The 27,175-nt window shown below is 35.6% G+C and overlaps 1 protein-coding gene across 1 annotated transcript in view; it reads left to right on the top strand.

Moving 5' to 3' along the window:
• Positions 1–8,569, top strand: part of LOC150092513 (uncharacterized) — a 45,788-nt gene extending 37,219 nt beyond the window's left edge. The window contains exon 4 of the mRNA XM_090414222.1: positions 8,405–8,569. Coding sequence (XP_090270348.1) covers positions 8,405–8,569 — 165 coding nt within the window. The remainder of the gene's footprint in view (positions 1–8,404) is intronic.
• The last annotated feature ends 18,606 nt before the right edge of the window (positions 8,570–27,175 follow it).

The following is a 27,175-nucleotide window of genomic DNA, read 5'->3' as shown; positions in this document are numbered from 1 at the left end:
TCAAATGGAAGGGGAGGGTTATAGCGTAAGAAGCTATCCCCTCACCAGTGGTGCAACCAGAGAGGTGGCCAAGGGGCCCTGGTCCCCCACAAAGAAAAAGGGAATTAAAAAAAAGAAAATTTTCTAAAAATCTTTTCCCAATTAAAATTCATTTTTTTTTAATTTATGTTGTGTCATGTCTTCTATTTTTATATTACTTATGAATTAGCAATTATTGCGGATGCTCAGTCATAGATTGTATGCAATGCGTAGTATGTATTCTCAAATCGTCTACTCAACTCAATTTAATCTTGGGATGGGGGGGGAGATTAAATCCTGAGTGTGCTACTGTCCCTCACTCAGTGATTGCTTTCAAGTTATTGCCTTGGGAGGAGGAGGAGCAACAACTTATGTGAGTTAATATTTTTTTAATAATAGTAATGACAAATTGCTATCCCTCACAGAAGCTTGCAAGCCTATAGTATAATGCATTATGGTGGAATAATGCTTATGTTGTTCCATCATAAATGACCTACTCTCAGTCGCCACTAACTACAGCTATGCTGATGATAGTACACTACATTCATCCTACTCCTGTGACAAACCATGCAAGTGCTCAGGCATCCCAACTTCAAGATCACCTACAACCAGTGCTTCCTTAAACACAATCTATACCATTCTTCGACAGAGCAAGGATAACTTGGTCACCTTCAATGTAGTCTTGCCTTTTCTCTCACAAAAGAGATATCAGCTCACCCCCTTATCCTCAGTAATGCTCAAATCATCAGACTGAATGAAATTTCTCTCTCTGATGCCTGTGACATAGAGGTCCAAGTCTTTTCTACAGGTACTTAAAAATGATTCCTCAACTTTCTGATGGGCCTGTCAAATAAGAGTAGCAGCTGCTGAACATTTTTCTGTAAATGCACTGAACCTGCTTCTTCTTTTCCTCTATCTACCTCTGTTCTCTGGAATAGCCTTCCTTATGAAGTTTTGATCTCCAACTCTTCCAGAAAACTTCTATTTCAGCTCTCATTTGCATGGGATCAAAAAACTAAACATAATAATCCAAACACTGATCTAGACACCAAATGTGTGTACTTTTGGTGTCTAGAGTCTCTAGCAATAAGCAGGGTGCTGGAAAGCTATCCAGGCAGCAATCACATATTCTCTTATCGTGAATAAACAAATAATGTTAATCAATCCACATTTGATTAGATTCAAAAACTGGAAATGGTACCCTCTTACTAGGAAGCCTTGCATGAATTCCTGAGCAGGTTTGTTTTACAGAATAAAGAACCCCTGCCTCTTCTATTTGACATTAACTCACTTTCATTTTCACAGCCCTTATATTCTTGAATCTTAGATAGGACTTAAATTTGGGTCTTTCAACCCAAAAGGCAAAATTGTACTACAAAGAGTGAAGGATTGAATGGATGACCAGAAAAAATAGTTATGGCAAAGGGATAAATAGCCAAGTGGAGAGTAGCTACATGAGGAATAAACTAGAGTATAGTAAAGAAGGAGAAATTAGTAATGAGGTACAAGAAAAATCCCAAGGAGTTCTTTTATGTGGGTAGTAGAAGTTCAATTGTAATTCTGAACAATCAAAGCAACAATACACTATTTGCTGGATGAAAAATCCAATAAGAGGAGATAGAGTAATCTTCATCTTCTGAAGGATTAAAAAAAAAAAAAAAACCTGGAAAGGTGAGAAATTGAATGAGATTGTCTATCAGTGGATCTTAAAGTTTAAAGAGTAAAATACACAAATATGTGGATAGGAAGTCAAAATTTGTTGTAAATATATAGGTAGCAAAGAGACCAAGGATTGCTGCACAGTGTGATAATCCTATTTAAAGGCTCTGATCAGAACATTTAACCCACTGTACACAGATTTTCATAACTTGGGTTTCAGGAGAGTACAAAGGGTAGGTAACGAAAATGATATCAGGCTCTGGAATATACTGCAGATTACATATTCAGTTTGGTTGGTGTAAAAAATCTGTGCTTCATTTGTAAGGATTCATGCAAAGAAAAATCCAGTTTATATTCTTACAATCTTTGTTATAACTTTTAAATTATATGATTTGGTAGGTTGTCAATTACTATTGTTCTTAATAGTGTTTCAGTATATTTAACTGCTTTGCTTTACCTCTAGATCTTTAGCATAAGGCTAATGAAACTTCAAACTAAATTTGTTATATATATATATATAATAAATAAATAATAAAAAAAAAAAAAAAAAAAAACTGGCATCAAAACACTCCTGCAGCACACTACTACTGACAATCCTCTTATGGGATACTGCCCCATACACAACTTGATGATACCATCTATCTGATATCCAGTCACCTATCTGCTCCAATTTAGTTACCAACCTAGCAAAATCTAAATGTATACCATTGTATATTCATTTCCTTTGTCCACAGAGTATACTGCTGTTATCAGTGATCTCTTCCAAAATCTTAATCATAACTCCAGATCGGCCTATAATTTGTAGCCTTAGCTTTATCACTACCTTTTGTGAAGTGGGACAATTTTATCTTCTTTCCTCTCCTTTGGGACTTGTGCTGTTCCTAACTCCCTGAAACATTCCCATAAGATATGTCAAGTTGAATTATTTCATTGATGTAAAACTTAACTGCTCATAACCTCTTGTTTGCTCACTACTAAGTCATCTTTCATTTCTACACTTGAGCTTCTCAAGATCATACACACTGATGAAGACGAAACATCCTGTTAAACTGCTCACCTTGATGATGTCCTCTGCAGCAGTTGCCAAATCTACCATTTTCATCCATTAACATCATCTTACCACAATCTTTATAATTGTCCCATATCAGAAAAACTTCGTAAGTTTTCTTGATAAGATTTCCTAATTTCTGCATTTTTTCTTTCCTTGACTGCTCTATACTATTCATGCAACTGATGAATAATAGTAATAATCTCGTGCTGCCCTCCACAGTGATTTCTTCCTTCATTCAGCCCTTTGATTTTCAGAATGTATTCATACATTCATGCTGTTAAATATCTGTTTGCTAGTGCCCAGGCAGCATTTATCCTCATTCTATGATAATCTCCTAAGCTTTTCATAACCAATGGCCTTGTAGTTCCACCTATATCCTTTCCTCACAAGTCCTAATATGATTGGCCACCACCCAAGTGATCACTCTCTCATCAACAGGACAAAAATGTGACACCCCACTCGCATGCCCTCCTTAACAGTGTCTCTTGAGATATACATTATTCACAAATGCTACCTCTTCATTCCAATCTATATTACTATAATAAAATTACTCATTCCTTGTTTACTAACCCAAGTTGCTTATACATTTCTTTATCACCACATTTCATGGCCTACAGTAACTTCAAGCAGCTTCACCAACCCCTGCTTCAAAATCGTTGGTCCTATTTTCCTCCTGCATCTCTGCCTTATGTGAATGCAGTCCCCCACCTCCATCCTTTGATTTCTATTCCTGTCAGGATATCAACCTGAACATTTTCACTTCATTTTGGAGTGAGTAAATTTGAAATGTTTTACTGATCATCTCCCTTATTTCAGATGTTGTTGGCATTCATAAATAAACACGGGAGTTTGCTTTTACGTCTGTAACCAGTTCCTACCCATTGGTTTGTGATTTCCACACCATGCCTGCCAATTTACCACTTATTCCATATATCTCCTCAGATTCAACTACCTGACTTACATCCCAGGTCATTCTATTCCTATGCTGATCATCTCCATATACACACACATCTGCTCTCCTTATGTGTCTCTCAGTTTCCCTGTCCTTCTAACATTCTTGTTCTCTCACTATTTCCATTAAAAGCACTTCTCATCCATTCCACTCTCCAGATATTTCACTTGCATTAACAGTCTTTCCAGTTGACTCACACCAAAAACCATTCAAATGCAATCTGTTAACTTTTGATACAAATCCATACCATACATCTACAAACTGCAATTTCTTCTCCTCACACTTACTAGGATCCACATAGGTTACAGTCATCTTACACATCCTTATTTACTGATGACTCACCTATGTGTGAAGAATGCAACATGCATCTCACTATTTGTCATCTTCTGGAAGAGTATCAGCACTCATTCAGGAAAGGAATGAATTTTTTACTAATCTAGCTGAGCCATATACCCGACTCTGACAAAGCTTTTCATAATCACAAGCCTTGTAGTTCTGTGAGGAAAGGATATATATATATATATATATATATATATACAGAAGTCCTTATATGGCTAACCACCACCCAGCAAGTCATCTTTCTGACTTACTTTGCTTATTGTACGTAACATATTACTTAGTAATTTATTATTACCTTGAGTACTATTGTAACCTTTGCTGTCCTTGCACCAATAAATCCCTAATCTTACACAGTTCTGTCAGCATGTCATTCATTCATGATTTTTGTTCTCTGTCTCAACTCATCAAACCTTGGCAACACATTGAAAAGCGTTCCTACAACCACAACTAATTCTATTGGTCATTTACTTCTCATATCCAAAGCATCAATTAATTATCTTGCTAATTCTCTCTCTCATTAACCACATTTCTATAAAGTAATGTCCATATACTTGTATATGATGAATGACATATACAAGTCATTCATCATAACTTTTTCTCTACTTTCCATCAAACATCTGATATTGCTGCACATTATCAAGGCAGCATAAGATGAGTAGTAATAATCAGTTATATTAGAAGTAAAAAGAGCAAGCTAGGAAGGATAGCAAAAGTACCATACGAGAAGCAATTAACTGGTGAATGCTAAGACAAATTACAGAGAGTTCTTTTGATATGTAGCCAATACAGTGAGAAGTACTGCAGTTGATATAATTGAGATATTAAATGAACAACTCAGCAAAGTATTTCATCCTCTTTGGGATCATAAGTATAACATTATGCAGAGCAGGGTATATACATATACAGGGTGTTCGGGATAAATTTGACATATTTATAATTAATTATATTTTTCCGTAAGTTACATGTATTAACACACACTTCTCTTCATTTAAAAGTTTGGACCCTTCTTCATTCATATACAAGATGTCAGAAAGGATGGATAGCTGGAACCCACCTGAATCATGGAAGAGAATAACTTGTATCATGATGATTCGTGCCCGCCATCAAAATAAGGATATTACGACTGCTGCCCAATGCTCCCTGAATACAGTAAAAACAATCAGGCATGAACTAGAGACTTGCAATGGTGACTACGAGGATGTAGCAAGAAGAAAGATCCCTAGCAGACGATCTGATTGCGTTCGTACAGCAGAATTCCTCGCAAATCTGCAGGAACAGGTGTTGAAGAACCCTGGCATTGGAATTCAGGCTTTGTTCGTGGAGTTGCTAACTGTAGTCAAGCCCTGGATAACAAGGGTAGCCAATGGTAGGCCGTATGTATGGCAGCAGGATTCGGCCCCTTGCCACACCTCTGGGAAAAGTCAAAAATGGTTGTCTGAAAATTTCTACGACTTCACCAGTCCAAATGTTTGGCCTCCAAACTCCCCAGACCTTAACCCCATGGATTATTTTGTATGGGGCGCAGTTGAAAAAGACACCAATCTCACTTCCAGTAATACAAAAGCCCAGTTAATGGATAAAATTAAAACAGTTTTTGCGGCCCTTCCCAGGGAGACTGTAGCATCAGCTTGTTCGAGGTTCCGAAGCAGAATTGAAGCTGTGATCGATGCTAATGGTGGTTATTTTGAGTAAATCTTGTTGATAGTATTGTAATTAACTCTGCCTGTAATGTTTTTTTGTCAATTCATTAAATTTAATAGATACAAAGAAGATTTTCTTTTTCCTTATGAAACTGTCAAATTTATCCCGAACACCCTGTATATGAGGAATTAGCAAACTTGCTGATAAGTATTTGAAGGGAATGTTCCAATAGTTACCAGCCTTGCAATGGGACAGGTCTCAAAGGAATGGAAACAGGACAAAATTGTTCCATTTTATTTAAATGAAGTGGAACAATTTTGAATTATAGAACAATGCAGAAATATCCAGAATTTGGTTGATAACATGCCCTTTGAGTGAATACCCCCCCCCCCTGGAAAACTAACCCAGAGTCGAGAATTAATACTATAGCTGTATTCACACTAAGGTTCTGTAATATGCTATACACTTTCAGTTCATTTACCTCCGTTTCAATATAAGTCTTTGCCTCTCTTGTTACTGCAATATCTCCACTTGGATAATACACTCTTGCAAAGTGTTCACTTAGTAATTCTATTTCGTCTGATTGTTACCTCTCTATCATCAGCATTCATTAAAATCGTTCTTCCTTTTACTTGCAACATGGCAAAAAAACTCTTTGGGATTATCTTTGGTCTGTACAGCTAATTTTCCATACCGTGCTTTTGCCTTTCTTACCACACTGGCTACCCTTCTGGTCTATGCTTTGTACTATTCATGAGCTTGCTGGTCACCTTTCTCCTTTAATTCCCTCCACAGATTTTTCTTTTTTTGTAGCACCTGCTTAATGATGATATCCATCCATTTAACTCCCACTTGATTTATTCTCCTAAATCTAGGTATGCAGTCTATTACTTCCCTCAAACACTCCTTTACTACTATCAACATCCAGCTTGATCCAAGTAATCTCCTAAGTTGTTGTACTTACTAGCCCTGTAATTCCACATATATGATCACTTTCATCAGTTAATAGCAATGTGGTCATATTGGTAATAGACAAATTCCCTGATGCAATTAATAGATCTGATCTAGCACTCTCAAACCCATAGTACATTTCATCACATACTGACTCAAGGAATTATTCCTTATAGCTGCATAAATTTCATTTCCATCCCTCCTGTTTATCCTTTCCTCTTTCCAATCTATGAAGTCCTCCATAATAATTACCCAACTTCCACTCATGGAGCTTATATGTTGATGTATACTATCCCCATGTCTATAAAAGCAACAAACTGTATATTTTGTTATGCTGGCCACTACCTCCCACCAGATGGCCTCAAATGTGTTTCACTCTCTTTGGTTGCAGTTCATCAGCTATCATCAATAATACTCCCCTTCCCAATTATTTTCTCTCCATCCTCCCTGAAAACACTTTACCCTTCACATTTGATCTCACTAACTCAGCTATGTCACTAATGCCAATAACCTTTGGCCAGGATGAACTAACCAATTACAAAAACTCCTCCTGGCATTACTGTATGTAAAGTGCAATAGCTCCTTAAGCTTGCCACTGTCTTTATAATAACTATCCCATTAGTTTGTTATCAGTGGTAAAACTTAGGCAATTTCTGCACAGTCTTACACATAACTGTCTCACTGGTATCTGTTTACTCCAACAGCTTCCTCAATAAAAGTTCTAGTTTCCCTGATTTTGCAGATCTACTTTCACTTCAACACTTCTTCTAGACTCTGCACCCCAAATCCATTCAGATGCAAGCCATCCTTCATCCATCTATAAGTCCCTTTGTCCATCAAACTCACTCCATGTCTTTCCTCTTGCATAACCTACGTATTGACTCATTCACTATTATGGTCCTCCTCCTCAGCTCAACTCTCATACCGTAGCAACAAACTCACTATCTTAATTCTCTCACTGAAAGTAGCAACTCTTGCATGTTCTTCCTCATACCATTCTCTTCTCCTTTCAAATCATTCAACTTTTTCACTTTATCCATTTGCATTCTAATAACCTCATTAATTTTTGCCACTTTCTCATAGTATGGAGAAGCAGTCATCCAGAAAATAACTAGTGGCATGCTCAACACAGTAGTTAATGATATTGGGAAAGACTTGAATGAGGGATATGTTTGCATTTGATGCAAAGTTGGTAAGAACTATGAAGAGTTGAGCAGATGTTCTGGCTCTACAAAGAGGACTTGAATAGACTGGGTGAGTGGGGTTGATAGTTCTGTGCATAAGGTTATAAAACTCAGGAAGCAAAGATGAGATGCAGAGTATGAAGATAACAAATATGTGGTTATGGTGAACAAGCACCTAAACTTTTAGAAGGTAGCGACATGTAGTAACCCAGTAATGTTCTTGCTTGATCAGGCCACATGTATTGTGCCTGGTTTTCAAGGGGATAACAGTACACAGGAAAAGATCTAAAGGCAATTAACAAAGGTGATTTCTGGTCTCAAGAATGCCAAGTATGAAAAAAGAAATGCAATTTACTAAGTCTTGTGAATAGGAGGATGAGGATATGACTGAGACATAAGTGTAGTTACTAGAATAATGTGGAAGAGATGGGTAGTTCAAGAGGCCATTCCTGGAAGCTGATTGTGTGAGAAATGGATGGTGAGTAGAATGCACTGTCTGAGTGCAGAAACAGTGACAAAGTTTAAGGAATAATAATTTAATAGCTATTCTATTTTGTTAGTTTTCATATAACTGCATAAATAAGAACTTCATTTTTGGTAATTTTACAGGTTAGCATCACTTTTTTCTGGATTGCCACAGTAGCATTGTTTGTGATTACTATTAATCAAGCAGGCAAAAGAAAAACCCGAACCCCTCCCTCAAATAAAAATGGCAGACCTATGGAACAGGGAGAAGGAACTGAGCTGGAAAATTTGCAAGGGTCCAATAAATAGTCAGCAGCATATTAAGGTATGTGAAGTTTTTTGTTCAAGAACAATGATAACACTGCAGCAATTATTCATCTGAAACAAAGTTCACTTAATAAACATTTGCAAACTGAATCTTTCTTCACAACTAATTGTTATATATTTAACACTAAAAAAAGCAAGTTACTTCATCATCCTGGTGCAGCTTCCTGGAAGTGCTGATTAATTTTATATGCAGTATTCCATTGGCACGCATAGTGTAGTGTAACTGTTTATGTACCGTGATCAAGGTTTCGTGATCATGTTTGTGTATAATTCAGTGGATTACAAGGTATTACTGCGTGGTAATAGTTAGACATGCTGGTCAGTGGATAATAAAACAACCCTACTTACATGAAATGTAGTTCATCTTTGAAGAATGTCTATGCAATTCAGGGAAAGTTGGGAGAACAATTTTATCCCTATCTGGAAAGCGACAAAAGTAACCTTATTGGCAGTAGATTAACCATTTACAAATCACTGCATAAGATGAAAATGTGAAAACTCTCTTCATATTTTAAGTGGTTATGCTCTACTTCATCTTTAGCAATTAAGTAGGCATCATGTTATTATATACATTTTTCATCTGAATCTCTTCACCACACAAGGAAGTAAATATTGTAAATAGATAGGTTATAAGATTCCAAACAATTTGCATTCCATTAATTTAGTGTTATCTACTAAACTAAGTATTCTACAAGTTTTAATATTCTACAAGTTTTATTATGTAGTCCAAATAGTGGAACACACACACAACCACTGATTCTTTAAATGTCCACTTGCTGAAAAGAGGAAGCACTTTCATAGTGCAGTTGTGAAAACAGTATACCATTTGATTAGGAAGAACTGGGTTTGAATCCTGTCCTGGATGTGAGGAACCTTCCATAAGGACTTTTCAAGTGAACACGAGTTAGCCAGTCTCATAGAGGTGGAAGGGCTTCCTGTGAACTCAGGTTTGTCACCCCACAAAACAAACAAACCAAAGAATACATGAAATTTACATGTTAGACTTAATGGCCTGTCACAGCTAAGGAAAAGATGAGATGAAGATTGCTTTTTTTATATCATCCTCATACATGAGAGGTCAATTTCCTCCAGGTAATATTCCTTTGAATGTTACCTGGAGGAAAAGCAGAGGTATTGACCAGCTGTTTTTTTTTTTCCCAGGAGTAAAGGAAAGCAGAGGAATGAAGGTGGTCAGTGTATGAAAATAGCTATAGACAATATGCATGAGGTGGAAACACAACATCTATGAGAAAGTGACTGGAGTATATCTGTTTAATACATAACCCTGTGTTTAATCCATTGGGTGGCACAAAGGATTTTTGGTGCATCGCCAACTGCAAGAACAGTATTCTGAGTTAGATGGAATTACAGCCTCTAATACTATACAAATCCTATGATGAGAAATAGTGTCTTGAACAGGTCAAGTATTTCTGCCAGAAAGAACCTGAAATGTAAGTCAACTCAAGATGAGAAATCTGATTTGACTAAGGAAAAGAGAAGTGAACTGAGATCTTGCTTATGTAAAGTAAGACAAGAATGTGAATTACAATCAAGCTCACTAGGTTGTCCTTGCACCATTACAGATCTGAGCCTCCATAGCTCGGTTAGGATTCATGATATCCTTTGGTTTGAAAGACAAAGACCTATCTAGGGAATCATGAACATTTTTCAGCTGAAGGTAAGTTAGCTAGTTTCATATGGAAGTGACAGCTTTTTCTTGCACAACAAGCTGGAAAGCAGTTGCAGTGAACCAATATACTATTCTCATATCTTCAGTTGCTTCAGCTGTAATCCCACTGAAACCAAAGAATATCTATCATTTATGTACAGGATTGTTTAATCTTTGATTTTCATATCAGGATTAATGTCACTTTCTTAATAATGAGATCCATGTAGATGACGAATAAGGGGATATTGTGTACACCCTTCACTTAAGTACATTATATCCAATTTATACCATATAACTTGGAACAGTTTTTTCTCTGTGCACCTTATCGCACACCTTTCTCAGATCTCCAAAACTTAAAAAAAAAAACCAAGAAATCATGAAATTAAATACAGATCCTTATAAGGGATGTCAGAATCAGTTTTTACTTTATTTGGTCTGAATCCATTAAGTTTCTCTTCCACAAGTTCCATTACCCTGTTGTCAAACAAGCTTGCATAAATCTTAATGCAATACTCAATATGGAAATTCCTATAATTCAGTTTTATTTCCCTTTTTCCAGATATGTACTATGATAGCTATCCTTCAGTTATCATCTGGAATTTGACACTCTCAATTATACAGTGCAGCCACTGTAAAACCTTTTACACCTCTGTGTTTCAGCATTTTTTGTATAATACCATTTACCACAGTGTTTGACATTCTTGATGACTTTTTTTTCCTACCTCAAGTGTCGATATATATATACTCCTGTATGATCACTTCCTATTTCAGATCTCCTGTATAAACTTGTCCCCTGAACCAGCAAAGTATCACTTCTCCCAAGATGTTATGTATTGGCTCTGTTCTTTCCATGTGCATAAATTCACATTTGATGTTGCACATGGTGTCTTGAAATTTAGAGATACAGTGGTGCCTCGTACTTCGAATGCTTCTAACTTCGACTGTTCCAGAGCTCAAACGCTTGAGAACACAAGAAATTTAATTCGCAGTTAGAACGGTGTTTCTAAGTTCGAACTATAGTCCAGGAACTCAGTCATATAGCATTAGACAGTTTCGGCACACCATTAGGCATGCTTCTTCCCCACTCACTTCCCCGTGCCAGCGCAGTGTGTGTGTCTGTCTTGGTCTGCTGTGCGTTGTCCCTTACTTTACACAGCCTAGTCATTACACGATATGTTTGTGTAGAGAATTTTTAACTGTTTTTGGCATTTTTTATTGCCCATGGCATCCAAGAATGTAGAAAGAAGAAAACCTAAAAGAAAAGTTGTAGTATCGGCAATTGAGATGAGAAAAGAAATTATCATGAAACACGAAAGCGGTACACATTTGACGAATCTGGCGACAATGTTTAAAATATCAAAGTCAATGATAAGCAGCATTCTTAAGAATAAGGAAGCAATAAAAGCAGCAAATGTGGCTAAAGGCGTGACAACATTGACCTCCAGGAGATCACATGTTACTGAAGAGATGGAAAAACTCCTTTTAGCGTGGATAAACGAGAAGCGATTACATCGTGACATTATTACTGAGAGAATTATTTGTGAGAAAGCCAAACATATGCATAGTGAACTTAAGAAACGCACACCTGAGACCAGTACTGAAAATGGGGAGTTTAAAGGAAGTAGAGGCTGGTTCGATAAATTCAAAAAACGAACTGGGATCCATAGTGTTGTCATGCACAGAGAGGCTGCGAGTGCCGATGTAGAAGAGCGGACAAATTTGTAAACACCTGTAAGGAGTACATGGATAGTGAGGGATTTGTATCTCAACAGGTTTTTAATTGCAATGAAACAGGTCTTTTTTGGAAAAAAAAAAAATGCCCAAAAGGACCTATATCACAAAAGAAGGCATCGGGATATAAACCTATGAAAGACAGAATTACTTTGCTGCTTTGTGGTAATGCTAGTGGAGACTGTAAGATAAAGCCTTTGCTCGTTTACCATTCTGAAAATCCACACGTTTTTAAAAAGAACAATGTCATAAAGAGCAAATTCGGGGTTATGTGGAGGGCCAACTCGAAAGCGTGGGTTACCAGAGAGTTTTTCACTGAGTGAATTTATCAAGAATTTGTTCCCACTGTAAAAGTTTATCGTACTGAAAAAAATCTACCATTAAAAGCTCTTCTAGTGATGGACAATGCTCTTGCTCATCCTCCAAATTTAGAGGAGGATTTAGTTGGTGAATTCAGTTTCATCAAGATAAAGTTTTTGCTGCCCAATACCACTTCTATCATATAACTCATGGACCAGCAAGCGATTTGAAATTTCCAAAAAAACTGTATATTAAGGCTATGTTTCAACAATGCTTTGAAATAACCAATGCCACAGAACTGACTCTTGAAGAATTTTGGAAAGAGCATCACAACATTCTTCGTTGCTTAAGGATTGTCGATAAGGCATGGAAAGAAGTTTCTATTAAAACAATGATTTCTGCTTGGAAAAAACTCTGGCCAGGTTGTATTTCAGTCAGTGAAGTAGTAAGCTGTGAAGAAGAATCTGTTGTAAATGAAATTGTGTCTTTGGGTAAAGCTATGGGATTAGAGGTGAGTGATGAGGATGTAGAAGAGTTAATAGATGATCATAAAACCGAACTCAGCACAGAAGAACTTCAACATCTTCACGATCAACAACAAAAAGAAGTGGAAAAAGAAATTTTTATGGAAGAGAAGGATGCATTTCCAACGTTGACCTTCAAGAATTGTTCTCTGTTTGGGTTAGAACGCAAGCTATTGTGGAAAAATGGCACCCTAATAAGACATTAGTGACCAGGAATATCAACTTATTCGATGACAACATGATGGGTTATTTTAAAAATATCAAAGAAAATTGTCAGTGCCAAACAACATTAGATAGATTATTCTCTGCAGAAAAAAGACAATGTGAATCAGCATTCTCAACTCCAGCTAAGAAGCCGCTTAACAAAAGGAGCATTATTTTCGTCTTTGTGATTTCTATATTAAAAAATATTGTTCACTGTTATTTTTATGTTGTAATAATTAAAATTAATAAAATAAATATAAGATTATTTTGTTTAATTTTTTCTAAGTTATTAACATTAAAAAACCTAAAATAGATAAAAAAAATTGAAATTTTGGAACGGATTATTTCACTTTCCATTATTTTTTATGTAAAATCTTGATTCGGACTACGAACGATTCACAGTTCGAACGGATTTCTGGAACGAATTAAATACGAACGATGAGGCACCACTGTACTTACTATTATTAGATTTGCACTTTTCAAATTTCCTGAAGTCATTTCTGTATGTCTAGTATTAATTTCCTATGCTGCTGTTTAGATCTCTAACTAGAACCATTATGGAGGTGGGAAGAATACTATCAGAACTCAGAATAATTGTTGGTATCCCAACTAATCAGAAGAATTTTTAGTCTTTATGGCAAAAGACCAGAGAAGGCATGCAGTCAATCCCCTTTCTCAACACACAGGAGGTCACAAAACTTATAACACATCAATGCCATGGAATTAGAAGTGTTTCTTGAATATATGGAGATTGTAGTCCCTGTGAAAAACATTCAAAAAAGAATGAAAGCAAATGAGAAGTTGGCTTGATTATTTTGTAGCTGAAGTGTATTTGGATAAATTTGCTGCTTGTGTTGGTACATGTTTATAAGAATGGTGAAAATGTGGAGAAAATATATGCAGAGAAAGTGACTGGAGGGGTTATCTCTTAAAACAGATTGCATAAATCTTCAGTGTTGAGCAGTCATGGAAATCTCAATATACCATTACTTCAGCAACCAGAACACTCATGTCGCATCCTCTTGAATCACATTATATTTAATGTATCCAATTCTCATTTTTCTGAGTACACACACTGTCCAGTGTGTGTGTACGTACTCTGATCAGTTTGCCTGTTTTGTGTGCTGAAACACCCTGCCACCTCCATATGAGACTGGCTAACTCAGTTGAAAAGCTCTGGTAAAGGTGCTTCATATCCTAGATGGGATTCAAACCTAGGAGCCTATGTAGATCATCTGAATGAGCTACAGAGGCTCTATCTAATGCAATAACAGTATATTATTAAGATACTCTTATGAAAATAAGGATGAAGAGGAGAAACATCCAAGATGATCAGAAATCCCATGGTTTTAAGTTAGGACTTACAGTCAGTTAACATGTTCAATTTTGTTTAGTTTGAATTACTGTCAAAGAAACTAAGGCTGTGACAGTTTTTTTTTTTTTTTTTTTTTGAATGTTATGCATGATGAAAAACTTCACCACCTCACTTTCAGCTAAAAAAAAAAAAAAAAACCATTCATAAAGAGGTGGGATTCAAACCAAGGTCTTAGATTCCAAGTAAAGAACGAATGTTTTATCTTTCAGTTGCTGAGGAAAATGGAGTACAGACTAATTCTTGTGAAGCAGTTCAAAAAAAATATTTCCTGTCATGGGGAACTCCAAATTTTCTGCAATATGTTGATTCACTGTGGAAAATGACTTAATCACTAAAAACAAGTCACAGCGTGATTTTAGGGTTTCTTGAATATAACACAATTTCTTCAACAATTCTTGGTCAGTCAAGACTTTCAAAACAAAGGATGGATCTACAAAAGAAACTAAACCTAGTTTCTACGAAACTCATGCTGAATATTTGACTTCACACAAACAAAAAGTGTAATATATATATATATATATATAAATAAAACAGAAATTATGCAAAGATAGGGTGGCTATGCTGCAGCTTTCCTACTCTCATTGCAAACTCCTCAAATAATCTTTGGTGGAAGTGTACTCATGAGCTTAATTCAAGCTGCTTTAAGAGCAGCCAGAATATACTCATCATTCAGATCTTTCTGGTGTAAATTTAGATCTGATATTTTAATCAACTTCTCCAACCTGCTGACAATAGATATTCTTCTGTTAACATCATTCTCTGTGGTACTGTCTGCTGCCATATTTAGTCTCAGGCCATTTAAAATTCGTGATGTTGGAGTAGCAGCAGATGTCCTTCATGGATTTTGCATGAAGAGGCCTTCACACAAGTTGTTTGGAATTATGGTTGAAGTGACTAAAACTGATGAGGCAAGAGTGCATTATGTCAGTTAATTGCATGTGTTGTTCTGGTGAAAATTTTAACACAAGCAGGTAGACTATGAGCACTTTCTTGTTCTATGGAATGAACAAGAAAGTCCAAGTGCTTTGATCTATGGAATGAAAGTTGAATCGATACATGCATATAACTAGAGTTTGCTTTTTTTTGAATGATCTAAGGAAGATTATTCCAAAGTGTCATGAGAGAATATTTTAATTTCATGAATGCTGAGGAAGCTATATCTGTGATAGATATTTATGAAAAAACAGATTTCTCCTTGAAATAATTTGTCTGGAACAGTGGCATACAATTTTTTTGTTGATGTACTGTTGGTATTTTACAAACAAAATATATATTGAATCATGTATATAAGGTATGTTTCAGTGAAATGCCTAGATGAGATATTTCTAGCTTTAATGTATTGTCAGTCTGGATAATATCCCTGCTCCAAAATAGCTTATGGGTTTGAATCACTGCACAGAGGTCTTAGAAATCATTATCTGGTCTCTCAAAGTAGAATTCCCAGCGTAGCACTCTCCACAGTACTATAGGTTTTCGAATTTTTGGGGGTGGAACTGCCATTCAAAATACTGAATCTTTTTCACATAAATATGGTTGGTAATAAGTAGATTCACTTATGACAGCATTTTTGTAAGTTATGTCAAATGAACACGGCACATTATCCTGAAATTGGGGACTGGAAAGTCCAAAGCAGAAGCCAGACTATAAGAGATAGTTACTCTGCTGAGGTTAAATAAACAAAACAGTTCAACAAATTAGTTATTCGAAAGGCATATAACTCAGTTTAGTTTGAGGCTTTAAAAAATGATACTGTATTTGACAATTTTTAAGTTAAATTTGTTATGAATATTTTTTTCTCAATTGTTTTGCAATGTACAACTTGTTCCTGTACAGTATACTGTATTTTCAGTAATAAAATTCAAAAGTTCTGAAGATACCAATTAAGAAAGTTGGTATCTCAGATTTAACTAATTCTTATCTGACCACTGGCACTTTCAGGCCAATCTTGCCACTGACAAATTTATTACAGAAAACAAACTACACCATGTCCCAATACAAACTTTGAGATTTTAAGAGGCTATATCTTATTAATCGATAAAGGAAACCAAAAGAGTTTGAGTATTTATTTATTTATTAAACATACCCTAGTATATAGTGAAATCTGTGGAGTATTCATAACTTAAGTACTGTGGTCACATGTTAATGTTATTTATTAAACAGTTACACCCTTAGTAACCCAATTTCTAACCAGACACCACACAAAAGCTCACAAGAAGAAGTAAAGAGATTTTTGGAATAAGATAGCAAGGAGGTGATAAAAACTGAGGCCTCTTTCCACTTCTCAAAGCAGTTAATTCATGAGCATTCTCTCACAACATGCAATAATGGTGAGTGAGCAGAAGTGATATATAATCATTAGTTCTGGCTGGCCACTTCACAGGTTATCACTCTTGCCAACTGAATAACTAAAGAACTTTCCAAGTCACTTTTGGTGGTAATGATTGTTAATGCCCAGTGTGAGATAACTATCATGAAGGCATTCGTGTTATAGTATACTTTTCTGCTCTCGGCCAACCAGAACTGCATATGCCATATTACTAAATCACCACAACTGTGCATGAAATAGTTTGTTGTGCATTCATCAAAATGAGATTTGAACAAGAATCTTTTAGTAACAAACTACACTTCAATAATAAATTACACGATGACCACAGTAACTAACTTTAATGAAATGAAAGTACAGATATTTCGTACTGAAAATAACAGTATATCATCAGTGTGTAGAAACAAGCAAATCAAAGGAACGGGAATACAAAGTACATATAGCAGTAGGTGGCTTACCAATTAAAAACTGTTGTCGCGTGCTAGAAATGAATATTAATAAATAATATTATTAAAATCTATTTTTGATGGTTACATAAGATAAGGATCTCCCAAACTTTTGGGACAGAGAGACAATTGTTCCAATTCACATTTGACCAACGCAACTTTCTTTGAAAAAGTGTTCATATTTAAATCTGCATGTATAGAGAAGATGAGCTTCATCCCACTGCATATATTGTGTTTAGTGTCAATACTATGTTGTGCCAGAACATACTTTGGACAAACATCTGTTTGTCCAAAGTATGTTTAGATTACATTCACACGGTATCTGGTAAACACCAGCTAACGATAGAGTGCCAGTTTGTCTTTTGTAGATGGCAACAGATGAGAAATTTTGTTGATCGGAAAATATGTGGGAATGACATTATACTTCTTCAGAATTCTACCAATCTGTTCTGAGATGGCAGAAATATAAGGGATTGGAACCCTGCAGTCTGTTGAAGAATCCTGATTTGCTTGTTTCTGCACACTGGTGATGTACTGTTATTTTCAGTACAAAATATCTGTATTTTCATTTCATTAAAGTTAATTACTGTGGTTATCATGTAATTTATTATTTATAGTCAAACCACAGGTACCTTTAAAGCAGGAGTGGAGAACCTTTTTAGTATCAAGGGCGAAAATTGCTAATTTAAAAACTTCCGCAGGCGACTGGCAAATTTTAACTCATATATAGTGTATGTAGTGTGCAATATATATCTCAATAAGTAAATGTGCAACATTCTCATCTGATATGGTATCTTTTAATTACAATTGTGTAGACATATAATTATAACAATCAAGCAAAGGCATATTTAATTTATTTAAAAAATATTTATTTTATTTTAACTGAGAGTAACTTTAGTGAGAAGGCTGAAACTGCTTTTTTTTGTGAAAGCTTAGAAATATTAGCCACCCTTGATGAGACGGCTACTCATAGTTCATTGGCGAGATTTTCGTCAGTGAGGCTTGTACGAAGGCGATTTTTTGCCAGACTTAATTTTGAAAAAAATTGCTTGCACTGATAAGTAGTAGAAAACTGAGAAGCTATTTTCAAGGTGTTATTTTTTAAAGAAGGGAATTTCTCAGAATTAATAGATTTGTAAAAGTCCAATATAGGCAGATTACTATATTTTGATCTCAAAGTGTTATCACACAGCAAATCAATCAACTCTAATTGCAAGGAATTGGAAGCTTCCTCAGGGCGTATATCAAAAGAAATGTTCCTGATTTCTTTTTATTTTAATGGCTGGTCTTGCTTTGATGGTTGCCAGACGTATGACGATCATATTTTATGTAAGATAGTTATTTTTGATTTTGTATATTTAATTATTTAAATTTAAATAAATTTAAATTATTATAAAATTTTATTTACATGTACATACGAGTACATCAGCCAAGGGGCGAATTGAAATAGACTCGAGGGCGAGGGTTTCCCCACCCCTGCTTTAAAGATTAGACTTATTATCCTCCACAGAGAAGAATTCACTAAACAAACAGGCAAGTTAGAAAAATTATCAGTTTTACAAGGTAAGTTTCGTGCTCGGATTGCCTTTTTCAAAAAATGCTGCGTTACAAAAAGTTATTCCTACGTTTGCCAGATTTAGAGAAACTATTCAGTTGATTGGAGCTCATGCTTTTCTTTGATATGGAATCAACTTCGAGCTACTAAAAAAAGATTTAGCATCTAATATTCAGTCTATTTTAGATCTTCAAAGAAGGATTTCAGCTACCCTGGATGACGAATTACTGGATATCATTCTTCGCGTTTCTAAACAATCTTTAGCCCATTCTTATGAAAGACATTCCTGCAAACTGATGCAAAAGTATCAATCTTTATACCATAAGCAAAAAATATGAAGTTGCTGCTTCACTTTTTAAAACCAAATTACCTCCATGTAATTTATCTAGTGCTGAAACCTGTGCACTATTTTCATTAAGAGAAAAAAGCAATATATCTATTTTGAAAGCAGATAAAGGAAAAGCGGTGGTGGTAATGGATAAGGCTGACTATAACAGAAAAATAGACTGCCTTTTAGGATACCTCCACCTATCAAGAAATTAATAACCCTACAAAAACGCAAACTAAACAAGATGCTTGTTGAAGTTGTTAATTGGAATCAAAATACTGTGGACAAGTTGCGCACTCATTTTGGAAGAACTAGTTTATATGGCTTCCCAAAAATTCATAAAGAAGGTTATCCAGTAAGATGCATCGTGAATTGTATCGACTCTCCCACCTATAGAATTGCTAAATTTTTGTCACGTTTATTAACTGCCAATACCATTCATTAAGAATTCCACACATTTGGAATTTTCCCAATGGGTGGAATTTATTGTATTTGTTAGTCAGCTTTGACATTGTTTCCCTCTTTACCAACATTCCATTATCTGACACTGTTAATTTACTATATGATGATTACCCTCCTGATATATTGCAAAGATTTTTGAATTTGTTATACAATCGGGATATTTCAGTTTAAAAAACAAGATTTATAGACAAGTTGAAGGTACTGCCATGGGTAGCCCTCTGTCTCCACCTTTGGCAAACTATTTTTTGAACCATCTGGAAGATATCTTGTTCTCATCCATTCATCCCCAACTCTCATTGGTATCTTGATGATGTCTTTGTTATTGGCATCATTCTGAAAATGAACTTACCACTTTCCTACAACAGATTAATAGCCTTCACTCACGCATTCAGTTCACCATGGAAAAAGAAAAGGCCGTAGTTTACCATTCTTGGACATCCTTCTTACATGCAAACCTCCGGTCATTTATCAACCAAACATCCGGTCATTTATTGAAAACCTACCTTTACTGGCAGATACAATCATCAAAAATCTGCTTATCACACCTCCCAAAAAATTGGTGTTATCAAGTCTTTAATTAATAGAGCACATAAGGTGTGCTCCTCTCCCTCAAGTTTACAACAAGAACTTCTCACTACAAAACGTTAATGGAATTTAATGGTTACAACCCTAATTAAATCCAACAGATAATTGACTCCTATTTCCAACACCTCAGGATTCCAATCCCTTATATTTCTGGCATCTCAGAACAGATTGGTAGAATTCTGAAGAAGTATAATGTCATTCCCACATATTTTCTGATCAACAAAATTTCTCATCTGTTGCCATCTACAAAAGACAAACTGGCACTCTATCATTAGCTGGTGTTTACCAGATACCATGTGAATGTAATCTAAACATACTTTGGACAAACATGATGTTCCGTTTGTCCAAAGAATTAATGAAAATCAATATTATATCAAATACATGAAACCTCAAAAGTCTGGTCTGGCACAACATAGTATTGACACTAAACACAATATATGCAATGGGGTGAAGCTCATCTTCTCCATACATGCAGATTTAAATATGAACACTTTTTCGAAGAAAGTTGCGTCGGCCAAATGTGAATTGGAACAATTGTTTCTCTGTCCCAAAAGTTTGGGAGATTCTTATGTAACCATCAAAAATAGTTTTTAATATTATTTATTAATATTAATTTCTAGCACACAACAACAGTTTTTAATTGGTAAGCCACCTACTGCTGTATGTACTTTGTATTCCCGTTCCTTTGATTTGCTTGTTTCTACACACTGATAATGTACTGTTATTTTCAGTACAAAATATCTGTATTTTCATTTCATTAACGTTAATTACTGTGGTTATCATGTAATTTATTATTTATAGTCATGCCAAGGATACCTTTAAAGTTTAAAGTACACTTCAACCAGAAACTTCTGAAAGATGATGCTGAAGTGCAACTTATACTACAAATTAAGAAAAAACAAACTACTATGCCTTAATTTTGCTACCTTTGTTCTGGATCAGCCAAGAGGGAATATAAAGATTATTATACTTAAAAGGAGTGTGTTTTCCCCCCCCCCCCCCCCTCAGGTATCAGACTATTATTTTATTCACTGAGCCTACTGTTAATACTTGAACATTCCCAGGGTTGGAGAAAAGATTTGAAATTTTGAAAATGATGATGACTCAATACAGAGTTTGTTAGACTGGATGGAAAGTTCAAATTTCTTTTGCACAATCCCTACAAATACATGATAATATATAGCATCCATTCTCACAGCCTTATTAACCTTCATACTTGTGATGCCTTCTAGGTGTTGCATTCACTAGCAGGATATATACTAATGAAGTGCTATAATAATAATTCAACTCAAAATCCTTTGCCATGAACATTCTATTATACTATAACCATCCACTAGTCAGTCACCCTTCTGCTTGTGACACAGTAGAAGAAATTACATTATTTTATATTACTCATGCATCTGATCACTACCAACTAACTTTTTCCTTTCTCACTCTACTTACCTAATTTCATACTTTATATTTGCCTAACTTTTGCAATTGTGTCCTGACCAATTCCTATGCTCAATCCTCTTTATCTATTGAAAAAAGTGGAGCTTCCCATAATCACCCATGTTATACACTACTTGGAAAAAAAAAAAGTCAATGGATACCATAGTGTGAGAAACAAACAGCCATGGCACTCACCTTAATAAGATGTAGGACCTCCTTTCACTGCGATGACTGCAGCAATCCTAGAGCATACTTTCCACAAGTGTACGATAGCAATCAATGGGAATTTTGGACTATTCTTCCTACAGGCATGTAATGAGGGTTCTAGACTGTTGTGGAGCAGACATCACCTGACACTCCAGTTGATCCCACAGATGTTCAATAGGGTTGAGATTAGGGGCTCTATGGAGGCCAGTCAAGTGTGGTAATATTCATGTCCACAAACCACATAGTTCCAGCAGCAGCCTTATGACACAGGAGCATTATCTTGCTGAAAGAAACAATGTTCAGTTCAAATGCCACAAAGTAGGAAGCATTGCATTCTCCAGAATATCCACCTCTCAAAGTTCAACATTTGTAGTACCACAAACAGAGATCTGAGGCCAAACTAGGACGTTCTTTGAATAAGGCATTCATATTTAAAACTGCTTCTATGGAGAAGACGAACTTCATCCTGCCGAATGCTGTGTTCAGTGTCTAGTCTATGCTGTGCCAGATCAGACTTTGAGGTTTCATGTATTGAATGCAATATTGATCGTCATTAATTCTTTTTTTTTCCCCTCCATAGAACAGCCTATCTGCCCAAAGTATGTCAAGTTATATTCACAAGGAATCTAATGATAGAGGTTACAGATGAAAAATTTTATTGATAGGAAAATACAGGTGATACTTCAAAATTCTACCAACAGGTTCAGAACCCATAGTCTGTTGAAGAATCCTTAGATGCTGGAACATAGGAGCCAATTATCTGCTGGATTTGATGAGGGTTATAATTCCATTAAAGTTTTAACACTGAGAAGTTCTTGTTGTAAGTTTGAGGGAGAGGAGCATACATTTTTTGAGAAGTGTGATGAGCAGACTTTTGATGAATGTATCTTCCAGTAAAGGTAGGTTTTTGATACACACTGGAGGCTGTATAAGTAAGAAGGATATTCAAGAATGGTAAACTACCAGCATTTTCTTTTTCCATGGTGAATTGAATGCATGGATAAAGGCTACTGATCCATTGTAGGAAAGTGTTCATTTTCAGAACGATGCCAAACAGCAAAAACATCATCAACATAACAAAACCACCAAAGAGAAGGTTGGCAATGAATGGATGGATGAGAACAAGGTATCTTCCAGATGGTTCAAAAAATAGTTTGCCAAAGGTAAAGACTTGTGGCAGTACTTTCAACCTGTCTATAGATCCAGCTGAAATATCCTGATTGCATAACAAATTCAAAAATCGTCACATCAAGAGGGAAATCATCATATAGTAAACTAATAGTATCAGATAACAGAATGTTTGTAAAAAGGGAAACGTCATAAGCTAACAAATCTGACTCTTGTATTTGAATATTCTTGATTTTTTCAAGAAAATGGGTGTTATTCTTGATGATCTGGATTGTCCAATATGGGCAGTTAATAAACGTGAAAGAAATTTAACAATTCCATAGGTGGGAGATTGAATACAATTCATGATGGATCTTACTGGAGAACCTTCTTTATGATTTTTGGGAGATCATATAAATGAGATGTTCTTCCAAAATGGGTGCATTACTTATCCAAAGTCTTTCAATCCGAGCTAACAACTTCATCGAGCAGCTTGTTTAATTTGTGTTTTTGTAGCGTTAAAACTAATTTCTTGACAGGCAGAAGTATCCTCTAAAAGGCAGTCTATCTTCCTCTCATAGTCGGCCTTATCCATTACCACTACAGTTTTTTCCCTTTATCCACTTTTGAAAACAGTGCATGGATTTCAATACTAGATAAATTACATGGAAGTAATTTGCTTTTAAAGAGTAAAGCAGCAACTTCAAAAAAAAGCATAATTTATTAGCATCTTTGTTTGAAAGATCTGACAGACTGTGTTCGATGCTATGAAAAAAAATCAAGATATATGGAACGAATTTAGGTACCAAAGCAAAATCATGGCCTAAGCCAACATACTAGTCTCAGCATGAGACAACAGGTGTCCAGAAATATTCTCAACCATTTATTATTAGGAGTGTTGTCAGAAGTAAATTTTTGCTTGCAGTATATAATGATTCACATTTCTGCATCAGTCTGTAGAATGTCTTCCATAAGAGCAAGCTGAATATTATTTAAAAACATGTAGAACGATATCCAGTAATTTGCCATCCAGAGTAGCTGAAATCCTTCTTTCAAGATCTAAAAATAGACTGAGCAGCTAAAAAAGATTCACATCTAATATTCAAAGTTTGTTCCGTATGAAGGAAAAACTTGTGAGTTTCAGGCAACTGATAGTCTCACTAAATCTAGCAAATGTAGGAATAACTTTTGTATCATGATATTTATCGAGAAAGGCAATCAGAGCACAAAGCTCTTATAAAACCGATGATTTTTCTAACTTGCTTAATTAGTTTAGCGAATTTTTCCCCGTGAAGGATAATAAATCTTTAAAGATACCTGTGGCATAACTATAAACAACAAATTACATAATCACCACAGTAATTAACTTTAATGAGAGTACAGATATTTTGTACTTAAAAAACAGTACATCACCAGTGAGTAGAAACAATTAAAAAACAGTTGCTAAGAGATAGAAATTTATTAAAACTATTCTTGATGTTTACATAAAATGAAAATGTCTCACACTTTTTTTTTGGGGGGGGGGGGGGGAGAGAATCATTCCGATTCAGGTTAGGCCGATGTAAAAGGACTTTCAACTTTCTTTGAAAAGGTGTTCATATTTAAAACTGCTTCTATGGAGAAGAAAAGCTTCATTGGATACTGTGTTTAGTAGCAATACTATACTGTGGAAAAAAGAATTAACGAACATCAGTATTAAATTGAATATGTGAAACCTCAAAAGTCTGGTCTGACAGTAATTAACAATAACAATGGACAAATACTAGCCACTAGAAATGAAATAGCAAATAGGTGGAGAGAGTACATTAATAAACTCCTACATTGTGATGAACCTATGGTGTCTTCCAAACAGAATACTTATCATACTTGTCACCCAGAAATAATTAAACCTTCACCAGCTGAAGTATAAAACTGTTCAAAAACAACAAAGCACCAGGTACTGATAGTAGAACTTGATAAATATGGGGGGGGGGGGTAGTGAATTAACCACTCATATACATAAGCTGGTAAATTTAATATGGGAAAAAGAAGAGATACCCACAGAATGGAAAGAATCGCTAATCATTCAGTAAATGGGAATATTGTTACTGTCAGTAGGCTATAAAATTTTATCTAATATTATACTAAAAAGAATCTTACTTTATGCTGAAGAAAATATTGGTGAATATCAAGTAGGATTCCAAAGAAATAGATCAACAATTGACCAAATGTTTACACTTAGACACATTAGGAAAAAAATGGAGATATGAGCTGCAGGTCCATATTTTATTTATAGACTTTAGAAAAGCATATGATAGCATTCATAGAGAAGGCCTTTGAGGAATATTAGATGAACTAGGAATACCTCATAATATATAATAATACATTTCTTTTTGCACACAAAATTTGCACCACTAACAGCCAAAGCATCGTATTGGCTAATGGAATTAGATCTGAACCTTTTAATATTAAGACAGGATTCAAGCAAGGGATATGCCCTTTCACTCATCCTTTTTAATTTAGCATTGGAAAAATTGTTAAAGATAACATAAACAAAAATACAGTAATATTAGGATATGCAGATAATATATGCCTTGTTGGAGAAAATGCTGAAAATGCAAAACTGCTGCTGAAAACTAGGATTACGAATCAACCAGGATAAAAGTGAATATTTAAATGTATGCAGAAATCACAATCAAGGGGAAAATAACCATTGATAACCTGAAATTTAAAAGTGCCACCTCCTTCAAATATCTTGTAACACTGATTATCCAAGATAATAAAATTAGTACAGGAATAAAAGCTAGAATACATGCCTCCAATAGATCTTATCATTCACTACATCATTTATTATCTTCCAAAATTCTATCAAGCAGAGTTAAAACAGAAATATACAAGACAATCATTAGACCTATTGTTTCATATGGAGCAGAAACCTAGAGCATAACAGACCAAGGTGCAAAAGAGTTGTAGATCTTTGAAAATAAAATCCTTAGAAAAAGTCTATGGAACTGTAAGAAATAACACAACAGGTGAAGAGAAGAACATAACCAAGAACTATGGGGATCTACGAACTCTATAGATCCCCACTTCTAGTAAGCAGATTGAAATTGCTTATACATGTGGAAAGAATGGCTAAACAAGCATTCAAGATGAATGCCTTTTGGAAAGCGACCCAAACGCTTTAGATATTATTCTCCCAATACAGTGAATGCATTGGGAGAATAATATCCAAAAAGCTCAGCTGGATTAAACCAAGAAATTATATTCTTGGTTTAATCCTTTATACAAGCATAAGCAAACAAAGGCTGGGCAACTCGTATATAGAGGCTAATAACTTCACATCACTTGCCTTAGTCCCATAATGTAAAACACATATCCTTATGGACATGTACAATGCTATGCATTATGGGAAGGGTCACTACCCATACCATTTTCGACCTTTACTGAGGTCTTATCAGCGGGAGCCAGACTAGAAGTGATACCAAGGTTGAAGTAATGCAGAAGTCATACTTCCATATAAAAGTAGCCAAAAGGTGTCACACCTTCTGGTCTGGTTCAGCTGGAGGTCAACTGAAGTAAGTCATTGATATATAGCAGGAAGAGGGTTGGTGAGAGGACAGAACCTTGTGAAACCCTGGCATTAGTTGAATAGTGAGAGGATAAGGAACCATCCAAACAGAAGTCCTGAGACTAACCAAACAATGGTAGTTTGCTAAGTAAGCTTTTGTGGCAGATCCAGTCAAAAGCTTTGTAGAAATCAAGTGCAACCACTTGAGATTCACCAAACTTCTCCATGGCATTTGTCCAGAGATGGGCGACATGTGAGCAGATGTTGATCGGCAGTGACAGAATCCCAACTGGTGGTCATTGATCAGGTGGGTGCCTTCAAGGTAGTGTAGAAGTTGGGAATTGATGATTGTTTCCATTACTTTAGACAGGACGGTAGTTAGACAGCAGTGATTTATTGCCCTTCTTGAGAATGGATTGAATATAGGCCAATTTCCAGGCTGTGGAACAGATACCAGTGGAGTAAGAGCGTATATACAGGCAACATAGGATGGGAGTCAGTTCTAGTGCACAAACTTTCAGGACAATTGGAAGAATGCCATCAGGACCAGGAGACTTTTTTTTTTTGTCTAATTTGGACAGATTTCTTTTCTGATTTCTTTCTGGCAAAAGGATATTGGGCATCTGGAATGGTTGGGAGGCATTTACCATTGGCAGTTATGTTGCATTGGAAATAAAGTGTGAAGTCAGGAGAGTGGCTTTTTCTGTAGGTGATGATGCAAGAGCCATCTGGGTATGATAGGTGGTGGGAATAGTGTTGGGCAAAAGTTACGACCAATTGTTTTGGCGATA

The sequence above is a fragment of the Typopeltis vanoorti genome, chromosome 25 (genome assembly GCF_054136105.1).
Source record: "Typopeltis vanoorti isolate ZY-2024b chromosome 25, IOZ_Tvanoo_1.0, whole genome shotgun sequence".
NCBI lineage: Eukaryota > Metazoa > Arthropoda > Arachnida > Uropygi > Thelyphonidae > Typopeltis > Typopeltis vanoorti.
Note: the sequence above shows the minus strand (reverse complement) of the source record. Positions and strands in the feature narration are given on the sequence as shown.